We start from the raw sequence: 17,708 nt of genomic DNA, 5'->3' as shown, positions 1-17,708 counted from the left end.
CTCCACTGATTGGTCAAAAGGGTTTTATGAGCTAAATGTTTTTTCTCTGGTACTTCACATTTACTGATACACTTGTGACAATTACAAATTCCACTCTCACAGTTTTTTTGCTCTGATAATACCTTCATATATCCCCAGGGTGAAGATGACAATAAGCAGTGTGAAGATGACAATATATGTTGCGCCACCAAAATAGGGAGACTTTCTGTGAGCAGTGTGGTGTGTTCTCCCTGTGTCTGTGTGGGTTTCCTCCGGGTGACTGTCTGTGAGGAGTGTGGTGTGTTCTCCCTGTGTCTGTGTGGGTTTCCTCCGGGTGACTGTCTGTAAGGAGTGTGGTGTGTTCTCTCTGTGTCTGCGTGGGTTTCCTCCGGGTGACTGTCTGTGAGGAGTGTGGTGTGTTCTCCCTGTGTCTGTGTGGGTTTCCTCCGGGTGACTGTCTGTGAGGAGTGTGGTGTGTTCTCTCTGTGTCTACGTGGGTTTCCTCTGGGTGATCTGCTTTCCTCCCATAGTCCAAAAACACACATTGGTAAGTAGATTAGCGACTCAAAAATGTCTGTAGGTGTGAGTCTGTGAGTGAATGTGTGTCACCCTTCCTGGTGTGCTCCTGCCTTGCGCCCAGTGATTCCAGGTAGGCTTCCGACCCACCGTCACCCTGAACTAGATAAATGATTACTGACTGTTCAAAAATGATTGAATGATTTTTGTAGTTAGTTTGCCAAAGTGCTAAAAAATCCTTTTCACATTTTTGTCATTCTTTGACAAGATTTTTAAACTGAGTTTATTATGAATTGTAAAATGTAAATTGATTGCAAATATGTAATTGTGTAATTGTGTTTGCATTTATCGGAGGGGTAACTCATGGTCTTCGGCAAATAATCCTCACCTCCTCTTGCATGCCACACTCCAGAAGCATAGTGACACATGCCTCGATAGGGAAGGCTATCTCTCTGCCGCTAAGGGCCAGGTGCTCCTCTAAAGGTTTGCCATATGATGGCTTCTCTATCCAGGCCTCTAAAACACACAAACACCTACATCCCTTAAACAGCTTATACCATCAAAGTAGCAAAATAGATATAAACACCCAGTGCTCTGTATAGAATATGGAAGTCAGCATCTTAATCAAACTGGCATTAAAAGCCAGATGGAGAGACTCACCCTGCTGTGCTTTGATCTGAGGCAACACATTTTGCAGAATCTCCAGAGACTTTCTGTGATACTCCGCCTGAACCTCTATAAGCTACATAAAGATACAAAAAGTATAATTTTTACTTACAGTTCTTACGGGGCAGTCATTCTGTACGTAGATCTTAATATGCATCTGAAGGGTTGTGTTTGAACTGCTTCCACTTTGCAATGTTAGAATCAATTATAGTTAGTAATATTATAACTGTTTTAGTCATGGCTAACACCACTGTTCACTAGGTTTCACTCAATACATGATATTGCCAAGTCGGGCGGGTTAAAGTTAGCAAATGTTTTTAATAAGAAATGTAATTTGACCGAAGAACACTAAGTGCCAACTTTGATACATCAGCTAACAGACACTTGTATTGGTTAGCATCCTGCTAATTGATAAACAGGAAGAGCCACTCAGAGCATGAGACCAATTAATCTGTCATAGATCCATAATAATATATATATATCGTGGCTGTCCAATTAAAAACCCGTATTTCCCAAAATAGTAACTTTACAGGAGAAGGAAAAATAACTTCTTAACTTTAAATGGAAGTGAATGTAAAAATATTTTATTCCAAGTAATTTTGGAGCAATTCTGTTGGTCGATTCATCATGAAATTTTCACACGATGTGAAGGACAGGTGCTCTGTTCAAATTATTTTGTAAACTAAGAATCAACAAAGATTTACATGTTATTAAATAAACAGCGACAATACGTATTTTGTTCTCTGAAGTCAAAGATTTGAAATCAATCAAAGCAAATTATTGGGCAGTCAGATTTATGACACTAAAACTTACCGTCTGAAAGTAGTTTGCATAGTCTATTTCTTTGGCCACAAAGTTGTACATGTCTGCTGATAACTGGTCCTAGGTAAGCGAAACATTTAGGTTGTAAACATTAAATCAATTGCAGGACATCAGTCACAACTGAACAGACACTGAATAAAGTACATCAGCTGTAAACTTTGATGCTTTTATTGTTAGATCAATGTTTTGAAGGTGGTTTGTAGTTTTATACAAAGAGAGAAATGGTAGCATTTGCAATGAAAAATATCATTTACAGACAATTAAGAAATGATGTGTATAGAGTGAGAGATAGAGAGAGAGAGATAGAGAGAAAGAGAGAGACAGAGAGAGACAGAGAGAAAGAGAGAGAGAGAGAGAGAGAGAAAGACAGAAAGAAAGAGAGAGAGAGAGAGAGAGCGCAATGGAGAGACATACCCTGCAGATTTCCATCCGATTGGCTGTTTCTTCCATCTCCTCTCTGAGGGAGTCTGCTTTGGCCCCACTTGGCTGCAGGTTGCTGGGGTGACTGGAGGACTTGGACGACTGCTGCCACCTACAGGAAGGGAGAGAATGGTCAAATTAAGGAAAAGACCCAGTGAAAGAAAAAGCTAGCTGAACCTTCAGAGTGGCAGGCAGCACCTTGTCCGTGCTGAATCCATGTCCAGTACCAGCTTTGCTAGATGTTTCCTCTGTTTTTGTATGTTGGGAATGTCCACCTAAAATGACAGTAAAACATGTAAAACTATGAATCATAGAGAAGTAATTATTATCTCACAAGATGTAAAGCAGCCAATGATTCAATAGAGGATATATTTATAACATGATCTGTATGTCAAGATTAAGAGTTATAACACACCCAAAGCTGGCCAGGGTGTGGATTAATGTGGTTTTAAATAGTGCTGGGAAAATGAGGGAAGTTTACCTCAGCCAGGACATAGAGAGGCTCCACCACATCTCTCTCGATCTGAAACTCAAACAGAATCAGCTCCTGGGCCAGTTTCTCTTCTGTTTCCCCACACAGCTTCAGCATTTTGCTGTGGGGGAAGACCAGGGAAAGAAAACACATAGTGAGAAAAAAACTATTTCATTTTACTTTACAATAAAGTTTTATAAATAATCTAATGTACACAGGAGCTAGCTGATGTTATTCAGTGAAATCTTACCCAAGCAGAGAGTCGTCTCCTAGTACTGCAGCACCCTCTAACATACACTGGGCCAGTGTGGTCAGGGGCAACTTTTTCTGTTCAGGGGAGAACAGAGGAATGGAAAGCAAGAGTGAACATGACTCTCATAAAAAGATATTCTACTAAAGCTGTACATGAACAGGATACGAATAAATTAGCAACCCATTTTTACAAAATACGGCAACCATATAGAATATATCTATAAACCTACATTTGGCCCTCACTGTGTAATTCAGTTAAAACCTCTGAGCAATGAAACCTAATTAAAGTACTGGTTTTTTCCTGATAAACCAAAAGCTAATATAAATTCATTTATTGACATTACTAATAATATATAATAATGTCTAATAATGACTGTCTGTGAGAAGTGTGGCATGTTCTCCCTGTGTCTGCGTGGGTTTCCTCCGGGTGACTGTCTGTGAGGAGTGTGGTGTGTTCTCCCTGTGTCTACGTGGGTTTCCTCCAGGTGACTGTCTGTGAGGAGTGTGGTGTGTTCTCCCTGTGTCTGCGTGGGTTTCCTCCGGGTGACTGTCTGTGAGGAGTGTGGTGTGTTCTCCCTGTGTCCGCGTGGGTTTCCTCCGGGTGACTGTCTGTGAGGAGTGTGGTGTGTTCTCCCTGTGTCCGCGTGGGTTTCGTCCGGGTGACTGTCTGTGAGGAGTGTGGTGTGTTCTCCCTGTGTCCACGTGGGTTTCCTCCGGGTGACTGTCTGTGAGGAGTGTGGTGTGTTCTCCCTGTGTCCGCGTGGGTTTCCTCCGGGTGACTGTCTGTGAGGAGTGTGGTGTGTTCTCCCTGTGTCCGCGTGGGTTTCCTCCGGGTGACTGTCTGTGAGGAGTGTGGTGTGTTCTCCCTGTGTCCGCGTGGGTTTCGTCCGGGTGAATGTCTGTGAGGAGTGTGTGTTCTCCCTGTGTCTATGTGGGTTGATATTTTTATTTTAGCAAAATTTTAAACCTGCTAAATGTTTATACATTCACAAATATACAACATTCAAAATAGAACAAATACTTTCATTATGATCCTGTGAGGCCCACTGCCTATTTTATTGAACACAGAACTCAGATTTTGCTGAAATTAAACGTTTGTCATTTTATACCACATGATGTTAGCTAAGTAATGTTTTTGAAAATGTAACTGCCTGCAATGATAGACAGTTTACTAAAACATGGCTTAATGTTCAGTGGCTGTGCCCCCAATAAAAATAATTCATGGTTTTTGACAAGGCTTATTAGAATGATTAAAATCTTCAATTTGCCTTGCTCTACTGGCAATGAACAACATGGGAGTATTAGAAATATAAAATATATATGATATGATAAAAACATTTCTGGCAAAAGCAAACAAAAAAATAGTTTCGAACAAAACAAAAATGTCTACATAAATAAAAGAATGAATGAATAAGTGGGACGAACTGAAGGTGACTTGACCGATCTCTTGTCCACGTCTGCCCCTTGTTGTCCCTGCAGGCAGGCGGTGAGCTTCTTATGTGTGCTGTGAGAGACCTGCTTGACCAAATCCAGGCGCTTCTCCACCTTAAATCACAAGCAAACACAGCAATGAAGAAGTGCACAGACACATCACACACCCACACAAACCTCCTAATGATTCAAGCAATACACATATGCAAAAATACATATTTATAACGATAAAAATACATGAAACAGTAGAGGAAAATCGTAACACCATGTAGCAAAATGAGTACAGCACAAGCACTACAGGGTAGTAGCATTAAAATAGTGTTCCATAGATTCTTACCTGTAGTAGGTCCTCGCTTAGAACTTCTGTTTTTTCTGCCCTGTAATGTGAAAAGGAGTGGTGCAATTAGCATGATAGGCTAGTGTGGGCCTGAATAATTTATCCAGAATAAACTGAACAGGCCACCAGGGGAACGGCTCTATGTCCTTACAGCAATTAATTACACACATACCAGCTAGACTACCAATATACAGAATGTGTGAATCCTTTTTTTCCCTTCAACGCCAAACAGCTATAAAATTTCCACTGCCCTCGACATAGATAAGTCTTGCTCATTTGCAGTCAGGCGTTCAGTAATAAGGTTGTCTGTCAGGCTTCAACACTCAGAGTGGTGTGGACAGTGCCTCTACCCTCATGCTTCCACTGCTTGGGTTAAAGATGCATCATGACAAACAACACGGATCACTTTCGCCATTTCTCATCCAGTGCAATGACCAATCCACAGGGAAAGAGACCGGCACTAACCCCAATGAGGCGGCCTGCTCCACATACATTGACCCGCCACAGGATTTAACCACAGACCTGTGAAATGAAGAGTACTGATTTTCTCATTATTACAATGGCACCTGTCAATAGATGGGATATATTTGGCAACAAGTGAACAGTCAAAGAAGTTGATGTGTTGGAAGCTGGGTATCTGAGCAACTCTGACAAGGAACTAATTTTGATTTGGGCTGTGGAGCAGTACATCTGCATTCTCTGATGGAGCCTAATTGAGATGAAGTGTGGAGGTTCTTGTGATACAAAAACTATTATCCTTTATTAGCACCTGACTTCACTAATGCTTCTGGCTCATCAAATCTTCACGATAAACGCTCGAAAATGTGGTCTAAGGCCTTCCCAGGAGCAGATTTAATTTCTAGAGAAATGATCGAGAAACAGGTGTCCACTAACATTTGTCCATAACTTATCTGCCTTTTCAGCAAGTCATCTCCACCCGTGTAAACTGACGATAGGAGTGTTTTTGTCTAGTCTTGGATATAAATGCAAAGCACCTTAAAAAACGGCTTTGTTCAGTCCCATAAATACAGAACATACTCACTCATTTTTAGTAAACTTTTCAATATTCAGAGATTCTCAGGATTAACATCATGTCTTGGTTGAATGCGGTATAATGCAGAGCAGACAATTACACAGAGCAGGCTTAAAATACATAAATATCAGCCTGTTTAATTATAACTCATTTTGTGATGAGTTTGTGATGACTTATAACTCAGTTTTAGATTTAAAACCAGCCAAAAAAATGCAAGAAAATATAGGCTATAGCATTTTAAAATAAAGTCATGTAGCCACAGAAAGGAAGGAAGGACTGAGGGAACCCCGTGAACATAAACAGAAAACCAAGATTGACCCTCGGTGTCAGCTCAAGCACTAGGGAATCAATCTGCACATTCCAATCAAATTCTCAGTCACAGAAGCCCATACTGGAGGCAGCGTCAAAGCACATGCACCAAGGCTGTGTTAGAATGGACATAACTGGCAAGCTCTCCCTTTCTATCTTACCCCTGCATGCTCACTCTTACTCACTCTCACTCTCTCTCTCTCTCTCTGCTCCAGTTCGGTTTCCGCAGCCAGCATGACCCACATGCCTCCCACATACACACAGCAGAACAAGTTGCCATGGCAGCAAATGTCTGAGAATGAAAATAGATACTAACACATCTGGACTAGGAGAGCAAATACATGTTATGGTTAGTGAGAAGCTGTCAGCGCAAGGAACATTGATTTTAAATAAATGTAGACAGCGTTCAAGATATCTTCATGGAATGGACGACTGTGGAAAGCTTATGGTGGGCAGACAGCAGGGCTCTGAACCTTTGGTAAAGCAAAAATTCAGACCTGCTAAAAATGGCACATTCGAAATCTTAAAAATCTTCAGACTTGGTTTTGAATTTGGTTTCTTTAGAAGGTGGCCCAACAGATAGTGTCGCTGTCACACAGCTCCAGGCATCTGGGGTTGGGGGTTCGAGTCCTGCTCCGGGTGACTGTCTGTGAGGAGTGTGGTGTGTTCTCCCTGTGTCTGCGTGGGTTTCTTCCGGGTGACTGTCTGTGAGGAGTGTGGTGTGTTCTCCCTGTGTCTGCGTGGGTTTCCTCCGGGTGACTGTCTGTGAGGAGTGTGGTGTGTTCTCCCTGTGTCTGCGTGGGTTTCCTCCAGGTGACTGTCTGTGAGGAGTGTGGTGTGTTCTCCCTGTGTCTGCGTGGGTTTCCTCCAGGTGACTGTCTGTGAGGAGTGTGGTGTGTTCTCCCTGTGTCTGCGTGGGTTTCCTCCGGGTGACTGTCTGTGAGGAGTGTGGTGTGTTCTCCCTGTGTCTGCGTGGGTTTCCTCCAGGTGACTGTCTGTGAGGAGTGTGGTGTGTTCTCCCTGTGTCTGCGTGGGTTTCCTCCGGGTGACTGTCTGTGAGGAGTGTGGTGTGTTCTCCCTGTGTCTGCGTGGGTTTCCTCCAGGTGACTGTCTGTGAGGAGTGTGGTGTGTTCTCCCTGTGTCTGCGTGGGTTTCCTCCAGGTGACTGTCTGTGAGGAGTGTGGTGTGTTCTCCCTGTGTCTGCGTGGGTTTCCTCCAGGTGACTGTCTGTGAGGAGTGTGGTGTGTTCTCCCTGTGTCTGCGTGGGTTTCCTCCGGGTGACTGTCTGTGAGGAGTGTGGTGTGTTCTCCCTGTGTCTGCGTGGGTTTCCTCCAGGTGACTGTCTGTGAGGAGTGTGGTGTGTTCTCCCTGTGTCTGTGTGGGTTTCCTCCAGGTGACTGTCTGTGAGGAGTGTGGTGTGTTCTCCCTGTGTCTGCGTGGGTTTCCTCCGGGTGACTGTCTGTGAGGAGTGTGGTGTGGTGAAAATGTAAGCCAATTCTGTCCATCTCCAATCTCCAATATTTTAAGTCCTGGAAGTAGATTATGATCACCTTATTCCACTTTGATGAGCTAACATCTTTTCTAGGAATGGTTAATCAATTGGCCTTAATGGCTAATGACATTTATGATATACCAGCACAGCATTTATGGAGGGATGACATTTGCTACTTCAAATAGTATTTGATTCAGTCATACAACATTTAAATAGTAATTGGTGGATTTTGATTTTTTCCGGTTTCTTGGATTGGAAATAATGCTTTGCACTGTTTGAAATTGTGTGTGTCTTTGCAATCTATATTACAAATTACTGATTTCTTCCAGGGATGTTATGGATCAATAAACAATATGCATCCATCCTCCCCTCTGCTTGTCTATCCATTGATCTATCTAGGAATATAGATACAGTGATCCCTCGTTCCAAGGGGGATGCGTTCCAAGACCACCCACAAAAAACGAATTTCCGCGAAGTAGAGGAAAGATATTTTTATGTATTTAACGAGTATTTGGACTTTTAAACCCCTCCCTGTTACTGTTAACAACCCGCCCTTTGCATTAAACAGTCGTTCTCTAATGTTTTTCAGCTGGAACTACATGTGATATCCTACCAGTTTCTTTAATAGAGTCATTCCTATGCTGTGATTTATTTATGAACAATACATGAACAGTACATGTACTGTACATAAGAAATACTTGTAAATGATATACTGTGTCACCTACAGGTCTAGTCTAATACATGTAATGGATTTAATGAAATATTTTGGCTATTCATCTTTCACGGATTTCCTAGGTTTTCCCTCAATATCTGCGATATAGCGGGCCATAAGCCCCCTTGAAAAAACCTGCGATGTAGCAAATCCACGAAAGGTGAACTGCGAAGTAGCGAGGGATTACTGTACTAAAGAATGTGTGTAATATATATTCTAGATTGATGCAGCTTCGTGACTCAAAATTGCCCATGTGGCCTAAGGATTCGAGACAAAAAATACAAAAAAAGGAACTAATATGCAAGCTTTTGGCAACAGATGTTGAAAGTCAGAATGCGACAAAATCCCATGGCATAGATAAACAAACAAACAAGCTGGCAGCTGAGAGCAGACGATGCACACGACTGAACCAGTGCTCCTGCTGACAGAGCAGCCTGCTGGGGTTGGGCCCATTTCTGGCCGGGATCAGAAGTGTAAATATAGGATGCAGAAAGAGAGCAGAACAGCATTCCCTCGGCATGTGCCAAAATATACTTTAAATAATAATTACTAATCCTAACTAACCTATTATTGCAGCTTACTGAACGTCATGTTTCTAAATCTACACATGTAAGGTATTTACATTGATGCATAATAGATAAAATTGTGCTTAATGTGTATCAACTGATTGACTCAACTTTAAACTGGTGTCACAGAGCATGGATGCCTTTTCTAAAAGCTGCAAATACAAATTGCTGTATCACCAGATGTGGGGCAACGAAACTGAGCCTTTACAAGGGCACAAGGCAGAAAGGAGCAAGTGAACAAGCAGCAAATTGGTTTTGGGCTCTATGCAAAGAGACACACTTCCCCGTTGCTGTTAGCCCCCAGAACTCAAACATCCCGCTACCCACCAAGTCCAAACACACAAGTGTAACATACACAACACACAAACACTCCCAAATAACACTAAGCCCCTAAATAACCAACTTAACCACTGAAAGGAGAGTCGCAGAGCATGCTGGGAGCTCCCCATGACCTACCGAACCACTCTATCAGTGCAACCTGAATAGAATCAAAGATAAACACATCCATGATAATTATGAACATGCAAGAAATGTGTTTCTTTACTTTATTATTTTCAAATAATGCTCACAACTATAGTTTTTGCTAGTGAGTATATGAGGTTTAGGTTATATGTCAACATCAAGCTAACAAGGTCAAGTTTCCCCATCACGGTGTCTACACCAGGCTCTAGGTAACTGAAACATGTCACAAGAATCCTGGCATAAAGTACAGGAGGTCCTCGGGTTACGTCAGTCCCGAGTTACGATGTTTCGAGGTTACGACACATTTCCCATTTACCGTATAAAGCCTTGTTTCGACTTAAGTGGTTTTGCGCCGTAAACGTCGTAACGTGAACTTCGTGTTTGGTGTTTGCGGCGGAAGAATACACGGTTACGCGGCTCGGGACCGAGGAGGATAGGTGTGAGGATAGGATAAGTGCTTACAGTATGTTATTTACGTACAGTATGTACATATGTTCCGACTTACACCGAAAATCGGTTTACGACGCGACGTAGGAACGGATCAACGTCGTAAGTCGAGGACCCCCTGTATATACACCGCAGATATACCATTAACATTTTACTGAATACTGAAGGATTTGCCTAAACAAAAGGTGTTTAAGGTTTATTTATGTATAGTTTTATGTGTTTTATTTCATATACAAACATTTTGAGACTGCAAAAATGAATGTATTTTCTTTCTCTAATCCTCAGTAGAATTTTCACCTTCTTGATTGATTTCTTGAGCTTCGATCGACTCAGGTGGCGGCCCATAACATGATAAGGAAGAAACTGTGATTCTGTGATCATATATTGAATAGTACAACAGCTTGCTTGACTAAAATGTAGTGACAGGATTTTAGAGGGTCCAGAATAACATTTGACAGTGTAAATAATATCGCAGTGTATCCAATGACCAAATTCTGGCATATTCCTATAACACACACACACACACACACTTACACTTACACTTCCTGTAATCATATAAAGCCTGGTTTCTAATTATATGGTGTTCTCTGGTTCATTTTAATAATGTAAAAATATATAAAATAAAATAAAACTTGGCCACCAAACTCTACCAAACTTCCACCCAATTATGAGCACACTTCCTCATGCGGCCAAAGAATTCCAAGGCTGGAGCCAATCAGAGTGCAGGCTGTCAGGTCAGTTCCTGCAGGTGAGGCCTTTTGCCTGATGCTGAGTGGAGCATAATAACAACGTGGAAATGGTCGGCCTGCCTCATCCAGCCACTCCGACTCATACTCTTCACTCCACTTCCTCCCTGTCCCGACAGCCCTTTCCTTGCATTGTGACCCGAGTGGGGCCACGCCAGTGCCCAGCCATTCCACATAATAGCAATTCTGTTCTATCGTTTTTTTTTGGAAAGTCCGAATTAAGACTTTTGTCACTAGGGAGAAGAATGGGCTCACTTTTAGCATCCTTACAACAGGGCTGCCATCAGGACTCTTATCTGATGCCAACAAGCCTGTAGTGTCAGGAATATTTTTGCCATCTGTTCCTTTGCCCTATTTCTTCTGCCTTGTTTGAGTCACTCTTTAGGCCTAGGGATGCTATTCGGAGCCCATGAGCTGCACTAAGCCCCTTAAGGACCGAAAAAAGACAATATTTTAAGTAGACATTATCAAACTTTCCATGAATGTCACAAACTTAACGATGAATATGTCCCGCATCAGTCATGCCTTATTGTTATTCGGATTAAACAAATCTTCAAAGCAAAAAAAATATATATATTACTGACTTTCAATGAGCTCTGGTGCTTGCTGCAGGGATAAACAGGGTGGTAAATAGTCCTATTTTTGATGAAATCATGTACATCGATCAATAAAAGTGGCAATCTAGCTGCTATCTGAGGCCAAATAGATGCAGTAACACTTGCTTATTACCGAAACATCTACAACTATGAATAAATGTCAACTATGCTCTCATGTATGCCCATATACTCTCAGGGAGGAAGGAAACAAGCTTTAATGATGTTGGTGATTTGTGTCCCAGATAGTGTGCCAAGACGTGAGGATATAGCCATGGGAACTAGGGCATTTCATGAAGAAGTGACCTAATAAAAGCCAGCCTTTTGGAGAGCTGCTCCACATGCAGAGACACTGAGACCGACTACAAGAAAAAGAGGTAGTGACTGACATGTTGTATTTAATGCTATAGATTATGAAATTATGAAGACTGAACAGCACTAGGCTGTTATCTACATTGCCAAGGAATGCAGTGCACAAACAAAAGGATAGTAGAAGTTAGGTAGAGCCATGCAACTTCCAACTGTTAATTGGTAATCTCTGGTTTGCTGCCATGTCAACAACTGTATTCCTGTAATCTCAGCTGCAGTAGCATGCAAAGAGCGCAGTTCCAAGATTGCTCATGTTCCACATGCATTGTTTCGCATGTCATAGTCTCGGCAGGCTCAAATGTGACATGAAGCTTGGTATGTTGAGCAGCTGGCAGCCTGCCTCTCCACATGTGCATAAACAGCCAGCAGCAGGAGGCAGCTTGCGCAGTCCAGCGAGCAGCCAGCGGTCAGGCCTACGATTGTGCACACATTGGCTGTACTGCAAGCCTCTCGCTGCAAAAAGGGCATTGGAGACAGACAGGTAGCTAGTCACCCTTTGGCTACCGAGCGATAAGGCCCTGAGGACGCTAGAGATGACAGGAGCAGATGTTCCTGTGGAGGGCAAGTGATAAACACACACTGGCAAAGTGAGGATCGTTTCCCAGGACGGGGTGGGATTAAAGTAGCGGGGGCTATTATCGGCGTGGATCTTTAACGTGACCCACAGGGGGTCCGCTTCCTCAGGGCTGTTTGTTTCTGAAGGGAGGAATTTCCTCTTAGGGCAGCAGCCATGCTTCTAATCTGCCAATCAAGTTGAGAGATGGAAAAGCAAAAAAAAAAAGGCTTTTGCAACATGGCTGGCAGACAGACAGGGAATAACAACAGAGGATAAACATAGGAAGAGGATAGAGAAATGAGGGTGCAGGATATAAAAATGCAGAGGTGTTCCTGAGGTGTGCATGAAAATGAACTCCTTGAGAGGTAAATAAAGAGATCTGTCTTAGCGGGCCTGGAGGTGGGATCCCAAGAAGCCTTGAAACACCACCAGGACTGAGAGAACCATCTGTCACATCTCTCTCTCTCTCTCTCTCTCTCTCTCTCTCTCTCTCTCTCTCTATCACACACATGCCACTGCCATTATCATGGAACATGGAAATACAGACAATATTTTTACACTACATATATTAATAACTCATTTGCAGGCCGATGTCTGTTGCGCATATATTTTCTGTCCAAAGAAAAACATGCATCTCCAAAATAGTAATATTATAGGAGAAGGAAAGACCTTCTTAATTTTCAGTGGAAGTCAATGTAAAAAAATTTAATTTCAAGTAACTTAGGAGCATTTCTATTGATCCATTCATCAGACAATGTGAAGGAAAGCTGCTGTGACGTAGTAAATAAAAACAGACACACACACACACACTCACATCTATGGACATTTTTAAGTCACCAATCCACCTACGAACATGTGTTTTTGGACTGTGGGAGGAAACCGGAGCACCCGGAGGAAACCCACACGGACACAGGGAGAACACACCACACTCCTCACAGACAGTCACCTGGAGGAAACCCACGCAGACACAGGGAGAACACACCACACTACTCAAAGTCACCCGGAGGAAACCCACACAGACACAGGGAGAACACACCACACTACTCACAGTCACCTGGAGGAAACCCACGCAGACACAGGGAGAACGCACCACACTCCTCACAGACAGTCACCGGGAGGAAACCCACGCAGACACAGGGAGAACACATCACACTCCTCACAGACAGTCACCCGGAGGAAACCCACGCAGACACAGGGAGAACACACCAACTCCTCACAGACCAGTTGAACCTACAACCTCCAGGCCCCTGGAGCTGTGTGACTGCGACACCTACCTGCTGCGCCACCGTGATGCCCACTACTTAGCATTATGCAAATTAAATGATATTCTTGGGCTAATAACTAATATTATCAAATTCCACAATTCATTTGTGAAAATTATACGGAGAAAAAAGCCAGCACTCACCTGCAATCACATTTAATTTGCTAATCTGCAAATGATAACAGCTTACCCAAAATCTACAGTTTACATCATCCAGGATTTGGGCCTTTCATGTTTTATTAATTAACATTTTAAGAAAGCGTATAACTTTAAACAAAATTGTTATTACATTCTTTACAATACAATGTCATGTTACATGTCTATGTGAGTGTTTGCACCATATATGATACCCAAATGAATATGAAGCTTATATTCAAAATATATATATTAATCTCAGCTCCACTGACCATAATGGAGCACTTGGTAGTTCTACAATTACAGAATGTAGTCCTCACTTGTTATAGAACTGGATCTATTCCTCTCTGTTTTCCATCTTATATCGCATCCAGTATATTGTCATCTATTCCCGACCCACAAATCTCACTTTAATATCCTATACATTTTGAGGATGTTGTTTGTCTTTTAAACAAGGTGTGGTAATGAATGCAAGCATAAAGGCCAAGCACATAATGAAAAATGAATAAAACAGAAGCTGGAGTGGGAAATGTTGCGGAGCTAACAGACTGGTCAACCTGCTCCTCCTCCTCCACACAGCAGACCCCAGCAGAGCTCATCTGACCTGAAGAGACTGCAGCCCATCCCACTGAGCCAATACACCCAACCACCCACCCACTCACTACTGCTGAAACACAGAGAGCTGCTACATCCTGATCACATGGTGTGAACGAGAGAGAGAGAGAGAGAGAGAGAGAGAGAGAGAGAGAGAGAGAGAGAGAGAGAGAGAGAGAGAGAGAGAAGAAGGCCTGGAGCATAGCCGTCGAACTGGGAGGCATTTTCATGCTAGACCTGCTTTTTAAAATATTTCTCTACAGAGCACATTTCTTTTCATCTGCCATGAAGCCCAGTGCACGACTCAGAACTGTGCTCCATCACGACAGGCCTGAAGTAAGGACATGCAGCACTGATATAAGGCCACAAAAACAGTAAAACCCACTTAGTCGTCCAGTGAACTAGGTCACCACTCTGTTAAGTATGCAAGTGTAATGGCAAGCACCACACACACACACACACACTCTCTCTCTCTCTAAAAGAGCTTTAACTATCCCCACTCCTTTGCTCCCTACAATGATTGCCTACTTTTTTACACACTTCTCTTAACCCTAAACCTAAGACGGTTCTACCTCTTGAGTACATTAAAGACGTGTAGCCTTCGCATCAGCTGTCTCTGTCAGCTGAAAACCCTAGCCAACATTAATTTGCACAGTCCCTAACAATGCTGGCAAGTTCTCTCTTTTTTTGGCAGCCAGACTTTGAAAATGAATGCCAAGCATTTCAAGAGCAGCACAGAAATGTTGGTGTATGGTTGCCTACTTAGTTTACTTAACTGCTTAAACTGCAAGAACGTGTGGGTCCACATTTTTATTTTTCAACCATACAGCTACACGGCTTACGCAACAGCTTCTTAGTAATTTGCAGGTAATTCAGTTAGCAAATAAAGTCTAAATATTCGTAACTGTATAACAAACTACTGAGTTCAACGGGCCGATGTCGTTCCTTCATAGTTCGATATTATCATCTTCTCAAACTATGATCAGTTCTACAGGAACTTCATTACATCAGACAGAGGGGTCGCTGAAGCGCTGTGTTGAATGTGGGCCATGATGTAATATAATAATAACTTCAAAACGCTGTGAAAATAACTGTGAATCCAGCATCATAAATCAAATCATGTGGTGAGTGTATTGCTACTGAAAGTACTTTATTTTTGGTATACTTGACATTCCGAGAGCAGCTCTTCAGGCGTAGCTCTATGTGACGCCAGATCCCTTCCTAAACCCCACAGCATCAGTCACAACTGTCATTCATTCAATTCCCCCAACAACATCTTGAAAAATCTAATTCGGCTGCATGATGGCTAAGGCCTGTATTGGAAAAGTATCCAGGTGTTTCATGTGCACTAAGAACCCATTAAGAGCCATTATTCTGTGTTACGCATCAGGAACTGTGGTTGAGACCGAAAGCCTGCATTTCATAACTTCTCTTTTCACCTCTTCGGTAGAACAGCCTGTAATTATCAATAACTGTAGGCGGCAGGCGGGAGAGGAGCAGAATATTACTTTTAAAATCAGGCAGCATGGTAACTAGGCAACCAGATCAGACATTCCTATGTCCATAACAGCCCAAGGAAAAGGATTAGACGATGTGATTCATGACAGTGAGGGAAAAAAATAATGAAATCATAGAAACCGATGAGAGGTAGCATTGACAAAGTATGTTGGCTCCTGGTCCAGGGTCAGATACTGTCATGGTGACGCACTCCGACTCGGTGATGCCTTCTGAATGCAGAGTTGTGGAGGAAAGAATGTGAAAACAAACCCCACCTACAAAATAAGTGGGGGTTTTCTTCTCTATCCACAGTCACTTGCCATTACTCAGATGAAACAGTGTAATTATAAAGATTCTGCTACTCATTTGTATGCCATCGTATTCTTTTAATTTCAAAGTCATTACTTATTTATAATTACAAATGCTGCCACCAGGTTAGGCAAACTACTTTAAACCCCAGTAAACATGTTGTATCAGCTATAAAAGAATAGTCTGAATCACAGTGGTGGGTAAATTTTCAAACAAACATGAAGAAAAACGGCAAAAATAACAAATTTGCCGGGAGGAAGTCATAAAATATACACGTCCATATCTGGAGATGTTGATACCGATGTATATTCATAAAATACAGAAAGATAAAATACCTTGGATTCACATTATAGACAAATGTAACATTAATTTGCACATTTTAGCTTTCAAACAACTGTATTTAAAAAAATAAATAAAATGAAAGGTGTCTCCTGAGATAATTGTTAGCCACATGTATTTAACTAACTGGTCCTTACAGAAACTGGTCACAGATTTTATTTCTTTTTTATTGTAACTATTTAAATAAATTAATAGATCTGCTCAAAAAAATGAAATGTAATAATAATAAACAAATGTTAACTTAAAGCAAAGGATTAAACACAAATATCAGTAGACCTTTAACAATTAAACTATTCAACAATATAGAAATACAGTAAATATAGAAATCTCAGTGGTGGAAGAGTGGGTGGAATTTTTTTTTTTTTACACATTCATCAGTGTTTTGTTCTTTAAAAAATAATATAAAATGAAAATAATACAAGAGTGTTGGCCAGTCTTCTTCCAATATAAAACAAATATGTCAGCAAATATTGTTTTGAAATATTGGCAAAATGTGGTTGGCACTGTGGCGCAGTAGGTAGGTGTTGCAGTCACACAGCTCCAGGGGCCTGTAGGTTGTGGGATGGATTCCCGCTCCGGGTGACTGTCTGTGAGGAGTGTGGTGTGTTCTCCCTGTGTCTGCGTGGGTTTCCTCCGAGTGACTGTCTGTGAGGAGTGTGGTGTGTTCTCCCTGTGTCTGCGTGGGTTTCCTCCGGGTGACTGTCTGTGAGGAGTGTGGTGTGTTCTCTCTGTGTCTGCGTGGGTTTCCTCCGGGAGACTGTCTGTGAGGAGTGTGGTGTGTTCTCCCTGTGTCTGCATGGGTTTCCTCCGGGTGACTGTCTGTGAGGAGTGTGGTGTGTTCTCCCTGTGTCCGCGTGGGTTTCCTCCGGGTGCTCCAGTTTCCTCCCACAGTTCAAAAACACATGTTGGTAGGTGGATTGGCGACTCAAAAGTGTCCATAGGTGTGAGTGAATGTATGAGTGTGTGTGTTGCCCTGTGAAGGACCCAATGATTCCAGGTAGGCTCTGGACCCACCGCCACCCTGAACTGGATAAGGGTTACAGATAATGAATGAATGATTCATATGACTGCTGATAATCTGCTGATACAGATATAATTTCCGATATTATCGTGCATCACTGATTCCTAGCCCAACCAACAGAATGGGATCGAGGGCCACTTAACAGGATACTGTGTAAAAACCACAATCAAAAAGCTTTAAAGTTACCACAGAGTTGAATCAACACCATTGTGATCCACTTTCAACAAAAGCAGCATACTGACAGCGACAACAATAGAATACAGTGGCATTTGAAAGTCACTTTTATCCAAGGCCTACCAAGACATTCACTCTAACGAAAGAAGCACACGATCTGAGCCAGAAATTCACTTTCTCAAAAGAGTCAGTCTGTGC

General features: G+C 42.3%; 1 protein-coding gene across 7 annotated transcripts in view; it reads right to left on the bottom strand.

Annotated features, from left to right (window-relative positions):
• The window catches only part of arhgap44a (Rho GTPase activating protein 44a), a 65,078-nt gene that overhangs the window by 29,416 nt on the left and 17,954 nt on the right, over window positions 1-17,708 (bottom strand). For all 7 annotated transcript variants that reach the window (XM_066641577.1, XM_066641573.1, XM_066641574.1 and 4 more), the window contains exons 2-10: window positions 4,896-4,935; window positions 4,553-4,672; window positions 3,126-3,202; window positions 2,885-2,996; window positions 2,602-2,678; window positions 2,398-2,515; window positions 1,975-2,043; window positions 1,156-1,237; window positions 884-1,011 (exon numbers count right to left, since the gene is read on the bottom strand). In XM_066641577.1, coding sequence (XP_066497674.1) covers window positions 884-1,011; window positions 1,156-1,237; window positions 1,975-2,043; window positions 2,398-2,515; window positions 2,602-2,678; window positions 2,885-2,996; window positions 3,126-3,202; window positions 4,553-4,672; window positions 4,896-4,935 — 823 coding nt within the window. The remainder of the gene's footprint in view (window positions 1-883; window positions 1,012-1,155; window positions 1,238-1,974; window positions 2,044-2,397; window positions 2,516-2,601; window positions 2,679-2,884; window positions 2,997-3,125; window positions 3,203-4,552; window positions 4,673-4,895; window positions 4,936-17,708) is intronic.

Source organism: Hoplias malabaricus, chromosome 13 (genome assembly GCF_029633855.1).
Source record: "Hoplias malabaricus isolate fHopMal1 chromosome 13, fHopMal1.hap1, whole genome shotgun sequence".
Taxonomy (NCBI): Eukaryota; Metazoa; Chordata; class Actinopteri; order Characiformes; family Erythrinidae; genus Hoplias; species Hoplias malabaricus.
The sequence above is the reverse complement of the archived record's forward strand: the minus strand, read 5'-3'. Positions and strand labels throughout refer to the sequence as shown.